The sequence below is a fragment of the Phyllopteryx taeniolatus genome, chromosome 7, assembly GCF_024500385.1.
Source record: "Phyllopteryx taeniolatus isolate TA_2022b chromosome 7, UOR_Ptae_1.2, whole genome shotgun sequence".
NCBI classification, from domain to species: domain Eukaryota; kingdom Metazoa; phylum Chordata; class Actinopteri; order Syngnathiformes; family Syngnathidae; genus Phyllopteryx; species Phyllopteryx taeniolatus.
In genome coordinates this window covers 154948-170395 of record NC_084508.1, presented here as the reverse complement: position 1 = coordinate 170395, position 15448 = coordinate 154948, and the positions used below count along the sequence as shown (strand labels likewise).

Genomic DNA, 15448 nt, shown 5'->3' with positions numbered 1-15448 from the left:
TGAAGTTCACTGTATAACTAACTGCATAACAAAAGAATTACACCTACTAAATGTTCAAACACATCACAGCCTTCGTTTAATTCTTCGTTTTTGTTCTCAAAAATCACTAGCTTAAAGCTAACACACAATAAATAAAAAAAAACATTGACGAGCTAAAGCAAATTAGCATCAAATTCATGGCACTTACACTGGGTATGGAAAGTATTCAGACCCCCTTAAATTTTTCACTCTTTGTTATATTGTAGGCATTTGCTAAATTCATTTAAGTTTATTTTTTCCTCATTAATGTACACACAGCACCCTATATTGAAAGAAAAAAAATTGTTGAAATTTTTACAGATTTAGATTTTTACGTTTGAGATGACCAGAACCCTTCCTAGAGCTGGCCGCCCGGCCAAACTGAACAATCGGGGGAGAAGAGCCTTGGTGAGAGGTCAAGAAGAACCCAAAGATCACTGTGGCTGAGCTCCAGAGATGCAGTCGGGAGAAAGTTCAAGAAAGTCAACCATTACTCAGTGCAAGACACATGAAAACCCGCTTGGAGTTTTCTATAAAACACCTGAAGGATTCCAAGATGGTGAGAAATAAGATTCTCTGGTCTGATGAGACCAAGATAGAACTGTTTAGCCTTAATTCTAAGCGGTATGTGTGGAGAAAACCAGGCAATGCTCATCACCTGTCCAATACAGTCCCAACAGTGAAGCATGGTGGTGGCAGCATCATGCTATGTTTTTTTTTTTCAGCTGCAGGGACATGACAACTGGTTGCAATCGAAGGAAAGATAAATGCGGCCAAGTACAGGGATATCCTGGACGAACACCTTCTCCAGAGTGCTCAAGACCTCAGACTGGGCCGAAGTTTCACCTTCCAACAAGACAATGACCCTAAGCACACAGCTAAAATAACAAAGGAGTGGCTTCAGAACAACTTAGTGACTGTTCTTGTATGGCCCAGCCAAAGCCCTGACTTAAACGCAATTGAGCATCTCTGGAGAGACCTGAAAATGGCTTTCCACCAATGTTCACCATCCAACCTGACAGAACTGGAGAGGATCTACTCGGAGGAATGTCAGAGGATCCCCAAATCCAGGTGTGAAAAACATGTTGCATCATTCCCAAAAAGACTCATGGATGTTTTAGTGCAAAAACGTTGCTCCTAATAAATACTGAGCAAAGGGTCTGAATACTTATGGCTGTGTGATAATTCAGTTTTTCTTTTTTAATAAATCTGAAAAAATTTCAACAATTCTGTTTTTTTCTGTCAATATGGGGTGCTGTTTGTACATTAATGAGGACAAAAATGACCTTAAAATATTTTAGCAAATGGCTGCAATATAACAAAGAGTCAAAAGTTTCAGGGGGTCCGAATACTTTCCATACCCACTGTACTGTATATCTCAAAATAATGAATACTGATACACAAACACTGTATTAACACATACAAACAGGCAATATAACAATACCCTCTGGCATATGTTCTTCAAACTGTGAAAAACGAGTTATAATAATATTAAATCGTGACTTCTACTTTCTTTATTTATTCTAAGTGTGCATCTCATTGCATGCACCCCACTGCCTTCTCAGAGGTCAAGAAGGACACAGCAGTTACTTGATGTAAATAATATGTTAATAATATATGGGTCAGTTTTTCTCATACCTACTCTTACTAATTATGGTCCTTTTCGAAGATTCCATACAACAAAATAAGTAAATTATGTATGATTATTGCTGAAATCGGATCGGACTGATGTTGGTATCTGCCAAAACAAGGCTGAAATATCAGTGTCAGATTGAAAGTAAAAAAGTTGGATTGGGACATCCCTAATAGTCACATCAGGGTCTGCTGCGATGCTGGTGTACCGTAATATACAGTGAATTAACTGTAATATTACAAGTGACCAGCAGAGGGAACTGTTTGGACATGCTTATAAGATTAGCACCCATGTTACAGTCAATGATAATCAGAGGTGGGTAGTAACGCGCTACATTTACTCCGTTACATTTACTCAAGTAACATTTTCAATACATTGTACTTGTCAGAGTAGTATGAAAGCATGAAACCTTTTACTTTTACTTAAGTATTTATGTTAAGAAGAAGCAAAATTTTTACTTCGCTCCAATGATCGATATGCTCGCTACATTTAGTCATCCATTATTGCAGGCGCAATCTATTTTTAGACTTCATCTACGAATTCCGCATAGGGCACTGATGCGCCAATCGAAGGTGATCACTAGTGTCATTTGACTCCAATTCGTCAATCAGATGGAACAAGCAGTCACATGACCAAACACAAAGCCTTCAGGGGGTAATCAAAGTGATTCATTTTGGGGGGAGAAAAAAAACAGCAGTGCAAGTGTAAACTTTACAGACTCTGAAAAGCAACAACTTTATAATGCAGTGTAGTTTTGAGTCTGCCCGAACCTGGACATTTCAGCCCACTTCTAACTTGAGAAAACACCTTGCGGTCAGTTGCAGATGTTTCTATTAGTGCATCTGGCAACATAAGCCTATTTTATAGTCAAAAGTCACTGTAAAACATGCTTCTTGGGGATACATGCCATGCTGTAATCTCTCTCTCTCTCGCTCTGGCACACATGCACACTATCAATATCAGCAAGCACTCAGTCATTTAAGTGAATTCAGCAAATGTTTCTGTAGGGGCCAATGCAAGTGCTGTTGGTTTTTGGGTACTTAAAAAGTGAAATGGTGGCAGGTGCGTGTAGACTCACATATAATCAAAGCTAGATGGCGGTGTACCGTGTGGTCGCCTTGGTTACATGCTCTCACATCCTATCTATGTTTTTGTGTTTTTCATTCTTCTTTGGAGACATTACACGGATCACTTACACAAGGGAAGACTTTCTAAACATTAGGGAGTCTACCCCGGACTTTCTTTCACCAACTTTCACAAATCCATTCAGTTTTTTCTCTGAGTTACTCACCGGCGGGCGGCTGCGGTCTATGCCGCATGGAAGGGAAGGCGATGCCACAGAGGGAAGCAAGCCGGAGTGCAGGTCAAGCTCCATAAGAGAGGATTCCGAATCCCACTCCCGTCGATTCACCTTGCAAATCTACGGTCCCTACCCAACAAAATGGACGAGCTTCATTGTCTTACAAAGACCAGTAAAGACTTCGGACGTTCTGCTGCCTTTGTGCTTCACGGAGACATGGCTTAGGCTATGTGAACGCAACTCAGATGGTGCCGTAATGCTTCCGGGCTTCCAACTACACTGGGCAGAGCGCATCACGGACTTATGAGGGAAAACAAGAAGTCATTCTACTGGCTGCGCGAGTTTGCTTCATTCATACTCGCCGGTGTCTACATTCCTCCCCGGGCTAATACGAAGGCCGCACTGTTAACACTCGCTGAACAATAGCACAAACTTGGGAGGAAAAAAGGCACCCAGATACACTCCTCATTATCCTTGGGGACTTCAACAAAGCTAACCTCAACCACAAACTCCCTAAATACAAGCCGCACATAGACTGTCCCATGAGGAAAAACAACACTAGACCACTGCTATACAAAGCTAAATGACGCATACCGTGCAGCTCTGGGCTCATCTGATTACTGCTTAATTCACTTAATACTAAACATATAGGCAAAATGTAAATGGGCGAAGCCTGTGGTGAAAACAGTGAAGAAGTGGAACAATGACGCAAAGTTAGAACTTCAAGACTGTTTAGACGGCACAGATTGGAGTGTCTTTGAAACTTCAAATGGCAGCCTTGATGATTATTCGGACTGTGTCACATCCTTTATCAGTTTCTGTGAAGATGTGTGTGTACCAACAAAGACATTTCGCATGTTCAAAAACAACAAGCGGTGGTTCACTGCCAAACTTCAGCGACTTTTCCAGGCTAAAGAGGGCGCTTATCAAAGTGGGGATAGAGCCCTGTATAATTGTGCTAGAAACTTGATGACTAAAGAAATTAACATGGCAGAGACAAAATATGCAGGGAAGCTGAAAAAACTGTTTACCGCTAACGACTCTCAGTCAGTCTAACGTGGATTACAATCGCTAACCAACTACAAGCGACCATCCCCCCCAAGCAGAGAACAATAAAGGACAAGCTGACGACGTGAACACCTTCTACTACAGATTTGAAAAAGGACACATCCACACCCCACACCCACCCAGCCCAACCACTGACCACACCTTTGACTCTCTCTTCTTTTGAACAAAGAGGCGGGCACAGACTTTGTGTCACCATCCTGCCTGAAAGTGTATGCGGACCAGCTCGCTCCAGTCTTCACAGTGATCTTCAATTGATCTCTAGAACTGTGTGAAGTACCACCCAGTTTCAAACGCTCCACCATAATCAGAGTCTCCAAATAACCTGCAATCTCGTTTCTGAATGACTACAGGCCTGTCGCCCAGACATCTGTGGTCATGAAGTCCCTTGAATACCTCGTGCTGGACCAAATTAAGAGTGTCACAGGTCCCCTGCTGTACCCCCTGCAGTTTGCCCACTGAGCAAACAGGTCTGTGGATAATGCAGTCAACATGAGACTCATCCTAGAAACACCTCAACGGCGCGGGGACCTACGTGAGGATCCTGTTCGTGGATTTCAGCTGTGTGTTCAACACCATCATCCCTGAACTCATCTCATCCAAGCTTCTCCAGCTCAGCGTCTCGCCTGCCATCTGCCAGTGGATTTACTGCTTCCTGACGGGCAGGACACAGCAGGTGAGGCTGGGGGACACCACCAGCACTTGGGGCGCCCCAAGGATGTGTCTTCGCACCGCTGCTCTTCTCTCTCTACACAGACTGCACCTCAACGCAACCAGCTGTCAAACTCCTGAAGTTTGCAGATGACACCACAGTCATAGGCCTCATCAAAGACGGTGACGAGTCTGCATATCGACAGGAAGTGGAGCGGGTGGAGCTGTGATGAAGCAGACAAACCTGTAGCTGAATATGCTCAAGACTGGAGAGATGATCGTGGCCTTCAGGAGGCATCCTTCACAACAGCTGCCCCTCACGCTGTCCAGCTGCCCTATGTCAACTATCGAGACCAAGTTCCTGGGAATTAGTCTCTCAGTACCTTAAGTGGGAGACCAACATCAACTCCATTCTCAGAAAGGCGCAGCAGAGGATGTGCTGTACTTCTTGCGGCTTCTGAGGAGGCACGGCCTGCCACAGGAGTTGTTGAGGCAGCTGTACACAGCAGTCATCGAATCAGTCCTGTGTTCATCTATTACAGTCTGTTTTGGTGCTGCCACAAAAAAGGACAAAGTCCAACTGCAACGGACAATCAAAACTCCTGAAAAAATTTTCGGTAGCCCCTACCCACCCTTGAGCACTTGCACGCTGCCAGAGCTAAGACAAGAGCATGCAAAATCCTCTTGGACCCTCCCCATTCTGGTCACCACCTCTTCCAGCTCCTTCCCTCAGGTAGGAGTTATCGAACAATGCAAACTAAAACTAGCAGACATTCCGACAGCTTCATTCCTCTTGTCATTAATTTCTTAAAAAGTTACCTTACAATTCCTTTGTAATATGCTGCCAATTTTGTCTTGAGATTGTTGTCACATCGCTGTCTGGCCAATTACACATGATTTGTGCACTCACTGGAGTAGTCTCATCACTCTGCAGTGTTTGCATATCTGTTGTTGACCAATACTGGCTATTCATGTGCTTGAGAAGTATCTGCAGAGTTAGCACAATTAACACTGTTCCATATTATCGCACTACTAGTCACTTCAAAATGCTTACATTTCTTTTCAGACTCTGCACCATTTGCACAATGGTCACTGTACCAGATTATTGATCTATTGATTATTGATTAGTCATTTCAAAATATTCTAAATTGCTAGAGTACCTGGATCATTTGCAAAATTCTAAAAACAATTTTAAAAAAGACTGTCTCGGCATTACCACTTACCGGTAACCTTTCATTGCTCAGTGACTCTCCATACTGTGCTTTTATGTCTCAAAAGTATTTTCAGTCAAATTGCTGTCTGTCATACTAGAACGGATCCAACTACCGGAGACAAATTCCTTGTGTGGTTTCGACAGAGGTTGCCCAGTCATTTGGTTTGGGGTTAGAACGAAGAGAAGAACACTTCCGCGACTTGAAAGCAGACACGCGATGGGTTTCACTGTGGTCTCTCAACGAATCACCGATAGTGAAGAGCGGGGACCTTCCGTCTGATTGCTGTGTGCCTCTGTGCGCGTGCGTTTCAAACGCGGGCGCTCGCGTACACGAAGTTTCCGACGGCGAGCCAGTAGCCGCCTTTACAGAAAATTGAGCAGCATAAATGGAGTTGGCTCCAAAGCCTAACGCCACCGCAACTACGTGGAAACCTTTTGGACTCAAGCCAGATGAAGGTGGCCATCCCGCTAACACCAACGAGCCGGTATGTCGAATTTGTCTGAAGTCGCAACAAAGACAACACAAAACGTCAAAGTGACAAAATACATTTTAAACACAACCATCCCACCCAATTTCTTCAGCTGGGGAAAAAAAAACATGGTTAGACATTTCCCATTTCCCGTCAGCTTGTAATTATGGAACCCTTTGGCCAACAATGCAAATACAAATGTGAATATGGCACACGTATGCTCACGTTATATTCAGTATAGCCTTACTATTTGTAAGAGATGCAGCTATTGAACATGTTGACAAAGCAGCGTTTAAAAAGTAGTACGAATCTGGAATCAAAACAAATTGCTTTGATCTACATGTGTTGTTATTAATGTTGCTACTTGGACTTTCTTAACCAACTGGAAACTTGATTGGCAGTATATTGCCTATTAAGGCATTAATGACTGTTTATACCTCTGTGCCAAATTTTAATATTTAAGTGCAATTTCTGTTAACAGAGCCTGAGTCTGATTTATTTATATTTTTAACAAATATATTTTATTTATTGTTCTACAATACAATGTCAATGTTCATTATTCTTAGAGTTAAAATTAAAAGTGAATTGTTCTTAAAAAGGACGTACTTGAATTATTATGCTCTAATATCATTATGTCAGTGGCATAAAAAACATCAATACTATCATTTGGCGTGATCGTTTCTGGATAAAATATATCGTCCTAAAATATTTGCTATCATGACAGGCCTAAACACATAACATACTGAGAGAAAAAGATCAACGGATAACAGAAAAATATTGCACAAACAGTATAAAAAATAGAGTAACATGTCATACAAATCTGCAATATACACTAGCGGGACCGCAAAGCAAGAACAGTGATATAGCAGAGGATTTCTGTATCTGTATTCCTTACTGATAAATTGCAGGGACTCATTGTTTCCATCACGTGCATCCCGGACTCAGTCTCAAGTGTAAAATAATCTATGTAACAGTACAAATTTGGCTATTCTACCCACCTCTGATTATAACGCTTCAAACAACATACAGAGCAAACCAGAGTTTTGTATACTTGAATGATAACTATGAATGGAGACATGAAGAATAAAAATGTCCACCTGTTTCATTTCCTATTCCACTCTTCAGAATGAAACTAGGCAGGCACGGGGCAACTGCGTGAGTGCGCGAGGTGCGTTCAGGGACATTGCGTACATGGAAGTGAATGTGTTCTTTCGTAACACAGTACATAATTGTAAAAATGGATTACTCATAAAATTATTAGTTTGAGAATGGTTTCGTTAAAACACTACGATCACGCTGTGATAATATGGAATTTGTTTTGTAATATAAGAATAGAGCAATTATTTTGTTAATATCGTCGGCCAGAGCTGCAAGGAATGAAAAGTTATCAGTGTCCTTTCACCATCGTTCCTGTTATACGGTGTTGCGTATTTTTGTTTGCAAATTAAGGACAAATGTCCTGTACTGTTTTAATTCCATCCATCCATCCATTTTCTTAACCGCTTCTCCTCACGCGGGTCGCGGGCTGCTGGAGCCTATTCCAGCTATCTTCTGGCGGGAGGTGGGGTACACCCTGAACCGGTCGCCAGCCAATCGCAGGGCACATAGAAACAAACAATCATTCGCGCTCACATTCATACCTACGGGCAATTTAGAGTTTCCAATTAACCTACCATGCATGTTTTTGGGATGTGGGAGGAAACCGGAGTGCCCGGAGAAAACCCACCCAGGCACGGGGAGAACATGCAAACTCCACACAGGCGGGGGCCGGGATTTGAACCCCAGTCCCCAGAACTGTGAGGCAGAGGCTGTTTTAATTCCCCATTAAAAAAAAACAATTAAGCAACAAGTTTTTCCTCATGGTTTTGAGGTTGTAGGGTGAAAGCTGCAGCTGCCGAAGAACTTTTTGGACCATGAACTTAGTTCTAAATTTTGAACTATGAACTGAACTAGTTCATTTTTGGAACGATGAACTAGTTTGCATAGAAAATTAACTTTATCCTGTATTATTTCACATCGCAGGTTTAAAAAAATAAAATCGAATCGCAATGTCATTTTGTTTCCAATATCGTGCAGCCCTAGTGGATATGGCACAATTATGTGTTTTCATCAGGATGGTTTTTGAAGACATCAGTGTCAAGGAAGAGCTACTCACTGTTTTGGCCTTAAGAGGACACACCAGAAGTGAGGTTACCTTTAATGCTTTCATGGGAATCGTTACAAGACAAAATTGCCACTCTTCATGCTGATCTCCATCACAACTGATGGGGTGCCTGCTTTGATTGGTCACACCAGTGGGTTCATTGCAGTGTGCAAAGAAAGTGAATCTTTCCTGGATATCCTGAATCACCATTGTGTAATTCACCAGTGTAGTGACTATGGCCAGGTTGTCATGGCCACCCTAAGAACTGATAAACTGTTGCATTCCTGCCTCCTGAACCTCAACCAGCCAGATTGCTTTCACAAGACACAGGAAACCTGGTTTATATCATTTGGAGCCATAAAACGTCCTCAAGACTTGCACAGCTGATTGGGAGAGGAAGTGATTGATGATTGTTGAACAATGGAACACGATCACACCCAGTGGTGGTTAGAGACACTGCCTGCGGACAATGACGAAGGGGTCCCACATTTATGATAAACAGAACAAACCTTGTGAAATATACTTAATGTATACCGTGATGCCTGTGTGATTGTGTTTTTACAGGTTGCCTTCCAAATTTGCTTCATCTGAATGTGCCATTGTGTTTGATATCAACCTGTAAAAACTGATTTTGCCAAGAACACTAGTTTAGCGCCTCCGTGAGAGTTATAACAATCGTTTGTTATTATGTTTCTTTCCTAAGCGTGGGAGAGTACAAAGTTGGGAGTATTTTAGATTGATATGATTTTTTTTAACCCATTTTTAAGGGCAAAATTGTAGATTCAAGTCGATGGGTGTGGTCTTCTCCACTTCCCCCGTCTGTTTGACACGCCCCCTGGGTATTTAACCTTGTGGCATCCACCTTTTTCTCTCTTGTCCTCTTGGATCTCTGTTCCTTCTGGCTGACATCCTCAACTATGGGGCGGCTTAGGCCAGCCCCTTCCCTCACCTTTCCTTTTGTTCGAATCACGCAGTTCGGGCCAACGCAAAACCTGGCATGGCGACTCGGCTTCTCGGCCTCTACTTGTCCACCGCCAGGCAATCAGAGAAGCTGCTGCTAAAAGGACAAGTTATGCTTCCAGCCAAGCGTGAGCTCTCTGATTTACCAGCGGGTCCGTGGAAAAGGCAGGAAGAGAAACGGTCGCATTCTCCCACAGAATGCGTTAAGAACAATTTATTTTTTTCCTATTTCCGCCCATCTTGTTTTCTTTTTTTTCATCCTTTGTCCTCGTCTGAAGCTGCCTCTTTCCCTCCTGAGATGCTCTGAGACCCAGGATCAACTGCTCTACGGTCGTGAGTAGAGCATGACAATCGTTGTCAGAATGTACAAAATTAGTGCCTACTAATTTTGGGGTAAAATACCAGCTTCACACAAGTTCCAACTTTGTACTAGCACCACACGCTGTAACATATTCACGCACTTTTTTAGTCCCGCCACACACAATGCCCTTTTTTTCTTTATGTATGCCTATTTTTCTATTACGATTATTATTATTATTTTTTTTTTTAGTAAAATCTCTCTGCATTGTTTCCCTGTTGGTTTCTCTTTTTGATTTAAATTTTCTATAAAATTCCACTTTCTGTTGTGTTTTGTGTGTTTGAGTATAACCGGAAAACCGCTGTAATTGAGAACTAATTTCATAAATGTAGCAGCCTTCTAGAAAACAGAGATTGATAGAAGTTTTGTCACTTTTCCTAAAGTTTACACATATAAAAATAGACGTGGTACCCCTTTACAAGACAAAGATAGTTTGATTGTAACGTTAAACGTAATTCGAACTAAACGCAAGCATTCGCTTCAGACGTATTCTTTTCCAAAATTATTTACGTTTTCATCCAAAATTTACGCTACACCATCAAGCGTTGTGTGCAAAGATTTTAAATATGAAAGGAAGTGATGGATATTGCGATTAAGATTGCGTGTTCAGGCCAGGAGTCTAAAGGAGACTTTTCCGTGCTCACTTGGAAGTGAATGATGCTGACCACAGAGATCTGCTGCTTCACACGGATGTTGGTGGCTTAGCAGAGGTACATTTTTGGCCAGATTTGCAGAGCTGTTGCCTGAAATCAAGGACTTCCTGAAACTTTCAAAACATGGATTACCATACAAAGCAAGAGGACCCCCAGTGGCTTTCATATTTATCTTTCCCCACTGATCTCACTGGCAAGCTCAATGACTTGAATTTAGAGCTGCAGGGTAAGAGTAAAGATGTAGGCAACATGATGAGTTCAGTGAACACATTTAAAAGCAAGCTACAGCTGATGTCAAGCAGGCTGCAGCATGGTAACCTGCGCAACGTCCTTCACATGCAAGCAGAACTACAACATCAAGGTAAAGGTGTGACACAGCTTGACAGTCTACGTGATGAGGAGCATGTTCAGAGCATCTCAGAGTATGAGAGGCGTTTTACTGACTTTACATCCATCGAGCCTGTCGCCAGCTATTTGTGTTTATTTCCTTTTTTCAACCTCAGAGATCTACCTGTCTTGTATCTGATTTATTTTTCGGTTTGGTTCATATTAAGGTCAGTTATGGCTATTACTCATCACGCAGATTGGCATGTGTGTGTGTGAGAGGAGCAGGGAGAGCGATCTAATGTATAGTGGTTGTATGATAACAAGAAAAAATGTTGTGAGGTTAGTTACTGCAGGCTGGAAAAGGTGTGTGGGTTTGCGATGTTGACACTGAACTGGTGAATCTCAGGAGGCTAGCCACTTGAAAAGTAGATCTTGGGTCAATAAAGGTTGGGCACCCCTGCTTCACACCGTTGTCCACTGTTGTGAATAAGACTAAATGTTTGGCTCATGTGGGTTGACACCTGAGCCAAACAGGTTATCAGTCCAGGGTGTACGGTGTCTCTCTTCAGAGGTTGCTTCACTGTGACACTAAACAGTTTAAGGGGTATAGAGAACAATGAATTTTAACTTCAACCACTACCTTACACAAACCTCCTTTAGATTACTGTCGTCAGCACAAGATGTGATCTCCCTGCTTGCTTCTAACTCCGCTTTTGTATGTCACCCTATGTTCCTCCCACTTCTGAAAGAAAGTGTCAAAGCAGAGGGCGTCTGACGCTCAGCATCGCGTCATTGGATAGAAAAGTGTTCTTTTCAGGAGCGTTGGTGAGGTCAAAAAGCTCCTCCAACGGGAGCGGGGCTGGCGGAGTTGTACTGAAAACTGCAAGGGGGAGATGGAGGAAGGCATAACTGCGGTGTCCCAGTATCCCAAACTTTGTGCCACTAGAAAAATAATATGCCGAGACGTCTCTGGGGAGGCTTTCAAACTCACTTTCAAAGCTCCCTGCTCAGCCTGAAATACACCTCGACGCACTCTTCGTGGAACTAGAAAGCTCACGAACGAGTTTGAACTCTGATTTGCCGCCGTGACATTAGTATGAGATATACCAAATCCCTTTTTTTTTTTGCTGTGACATCACCACCTCCTCTTCAAAATAAGCAAAGTTAGGGTTTTCTTTTCCAACAATGACATATTGCAGAGTTGCGATACGCTCAGCCTCTGACTTCCTTCTAGGCTGTTGCGTCATTACTTTCAAATATGGGATGCCAACACCCCCGTTGCTGTCATTGTCGTCGTCCTTTCACACTCACTGAGCAAGTGCAGTCTGAAAAGGCCTTTAATGTTAGCTCACTAGAGCCCACCCATTCTTTGGTCAAAACTACGAGAGACAACACATACATACATTTTACGTACAGCTTATCCTCACAGAGACGACACAATCGTTGACATTTTACTAACGTCTTAAAGCAAAGGAAACAACATCATCATCTTGTTTTTTTCCTCCTTTTGTAGTGATTTCAAGTAGCAAGCCGTTTTTTAATCTGTGAGGCCGGCCGGTTGATTTGGGAGATCGAGCAACAAGGCAGGCGGCCGGGGTTGTCATCGCCATGCTTTTGCACACAAAATATTCTCAACTCCAGTATTTAAAAGAGAGTTTTGCACTTTTGTTTGTGGAAGGCTAACAAATATAATACTGAGGAACATTGAACCGTATTATTCTACTTCGGGAGCATGCCGTTGCCTTGACACTGCCATCTGTTAAAGCCGATTGCCCTTTATACTACATAGTGACTATGGCAAGTAGAGGCAAGTGGCTTTCATAAGCCATGAGGAATTCATGTGCTTCATCTTTCCAAATCTGTTAATTATGTGCCATAGACGAATGGCTTGACAAAAAACTGTTACTGTACCAAAAATAGCACATTCCAGACTCCAGAGACGTGTGTCATATTCCTCTTTAAGTTAATAACACCGCAGCCATGTGCACTCTCTCTGCGTAGAGCTCTATGCCACAATAGATAAGAACTCCTGCCATCATAGCCGCCATGTCAATGCATTTCCTGTAAATGTCACCACATTCAACATGGCCGCCACATGTCAATGCATTGCCAAGAAATGTCGCCACATTCAACATCGCTTCCACATAGGCACGGGCACATCTGTTGGCTGACTCTAATCGGATAGTATATCTGTGACCCGGAAATACATGTGTCCCAGTCTCTGCCTATATTACGCCACAGCGCCAGTAAATAACAGTAGCCAATTCTGGAAGTAACAGACTTTGTCAACATGGGTTTAAATGACAACTGGAAACTATTTTTGGACACATATACTGTCCAGACCATCCGTTACTTCAGATAGCCATTAAATCGGGGTCCGTGAAACCAAGGTCCCACTGTATATACAAAACTAAAATATTTTATATGAAACTTTGTCCCACGTATAAACAATTTTGGGCTTAATAATACATGTATAACAGTGACAAAACAAGTATTTAAAGCTACAAATTGTGTTGTTTGAAGAAAAAAAAATATGCTACCTGGAGTACAGTGTTCAAAATGTCTACGTAGTTGCTTTCAGTTTGATAGAGCTCCTTGGAAACTTGCCACCGGGCTGATTTCTTGGGCAGGACTGCAGTCTTTGATGGCTTTGAACTCTCCAGAAGAGGACAAGCTGTTAATAGAACAAAGCAATATACCCATTATAAAGGCATTGTGAAAATCTGACTGAAATCAAAAGAGAATCTATGCGTATCATTTAATTTTCAAAAAACATGCTGCTGTACAACCATCATTCAAACAAACAAAAAGTTAATTGCAACCTCTCCTTTCTCAAGAACTACAGGTGGACCTAAAAATTCCCAATCATCTGGAAAAATACTCGCGACAGCCATGGTAATTTCGCACAAGATTCAACAAAAAGCATTCCAGCCACACAGAACCCTTGACATTTTTTTGGTAGTAAGCAAAGCAAAGCATATTTATTTATACAGTGAATTTCATACACAAGGTAACTCAATGTGCTTTGCATGATTAAAAGCATTTTAAAAAGAAAAAAAACAGCTTATAAACATTTTAAACAAAGAGGAAAAAATAAAAGTACAATTAAAAGAGCGTACAGTGCAAGAAATATTTAAAAGTGGAAATGCTCTAAAAAGCATGAGAAAAAGGAAGAGTTTTTAACCTGGACTTAAAAGCATTCACACTTAGGGCTGATGTCACTTCTGTTGGCAACTTATTCCATTTGTGTAATAGCTAAATGCTGCTTCACCATGTTTGCTTTGGACTCTGTGCTCCACTATTTGACCTGAGTCTGTCGATCTCAAAGCCCTACTGGGTTTATATTCCATTAGCATTGCATTCATATAGTCAGGTCGGAATCTATCAGAACACCAAGGTTTCGGACTTGGTCTTTGGTTTTTAAAGAGAGTGACTCCAGGTATTTAATAACAGCAATCCTCTTTCTTTATTGCCAAAAACAATTATCTCAGTTTTGTTGTGATTTAATTGAAGAAAATTTTGGCTCATCCACTTATCTGTTTTAGACAGTGACACATCACCTCAAGAACTGTAGTCATCTGGAGACACTGCTAGATATAACTGCGTCATCTGCATAGCTATGATAGTCAAAATTAAAGTTCTGAAGAATTTGATCCAAGGGTAGCACATACAGGCTGAACAGGAGGGGTCCAAGAACTGACCCTTGAGGGACGCCATAGTTCATTGCCATTCGATGATATTGAACACTTCCAATGGTTACAAAATAACTCCTTTCCTCCAGGAAGGACCTGAACCATTTAAGGGCTGTTCCATTTAGTCCTACCCACATTTCCAACCTGTTCAGTAGTATATGATCTACCGTATCAAAAGCCGCACTGAGCTCCAACAAGACCAGAATTGACACCTTTCCCGAGTCAGTATTCAACCTTATATCGTTTAGCACTTTGATAACAGCAGATTCTGTACTGTGATGAGTTTGGAAACCTGATTGAAATTTGTGAGAAAGTCCATTTAAATTCAAGAAATTGCTGAGTTGATTAAAAATAACTCTACAATCTTGGCTATGAAAGGGAGATTTGAGATGAGTCTATAGCTTGCTAACATGGAAGAGTCCAGCTTTCTACTTTTTAGAAGAGGCTTAATGGCAGTTACTTTAAGAGCTTTAGGAAACTCGCCTGACTTAAGTGAGCAATTGATTACTTGCTACAAATCAGCAAGCACAGATTTCGCAACAGCTTTGAAAAAGTCAGATGGTATCGAGTCAAGACAGCTCGTTGATGGTTTCAACTGCTGAACCGTTTTCGCTACAGCTTTTTGGTAAACTATCAAATTCTGACATGGTAATAGGGTTTTTCCTGGGTGGCTTCAGATGTAGTATCATTTTATCATTTTGGTGATTTGTGCTGATATTTAATGTGATGGATTGTATTTTTTCACTAAAATAACAAGCAAATTCATTGCATTTATCAGCTGTTAGGAGTTCTGGAGCTATCTGATTCAGGGGGGTTGTGAGCTTGTCAACCACAGCAAACAGAGAGCGAGTATTGTTGAAGTTTTTACTGATGATTTCAGAAAAGTGTTGCTGTCTAGCCCTGACTCACTCTTGGTTAAAATTACAAAGACTGTCTGTAGAGGTCATAGTCAATTTGGAGTTCAG

The 15448-nt window shown here is 41.8% G+C and overlaps 1 protein-coding gene across 4 annotated transcripts in view; it reads right to left on the bottom strand.

Moving 5' to 3' along the window:
- The window catches only part of ect2 (epithelial cell transforming 2), a 242668-nt gene that overhangs the window by 145811 nt on the left and 81409 nt on the right, over positions 1-15448 (bottom strand). For all 4 annotated transcript variants that reach the window (XM_061779805.1, XM_061779804.1, XM_061779806.1 and 1 more), the window contains one exon: positions 13332-13465. In XM_061779805.1, the coding sequence (XP_061635789.1) occupies positions 13332-13465 (134 nt within the window). The remainder of the gene's footprint in view (positions 1-13331; positions 13466-15448) is intronic.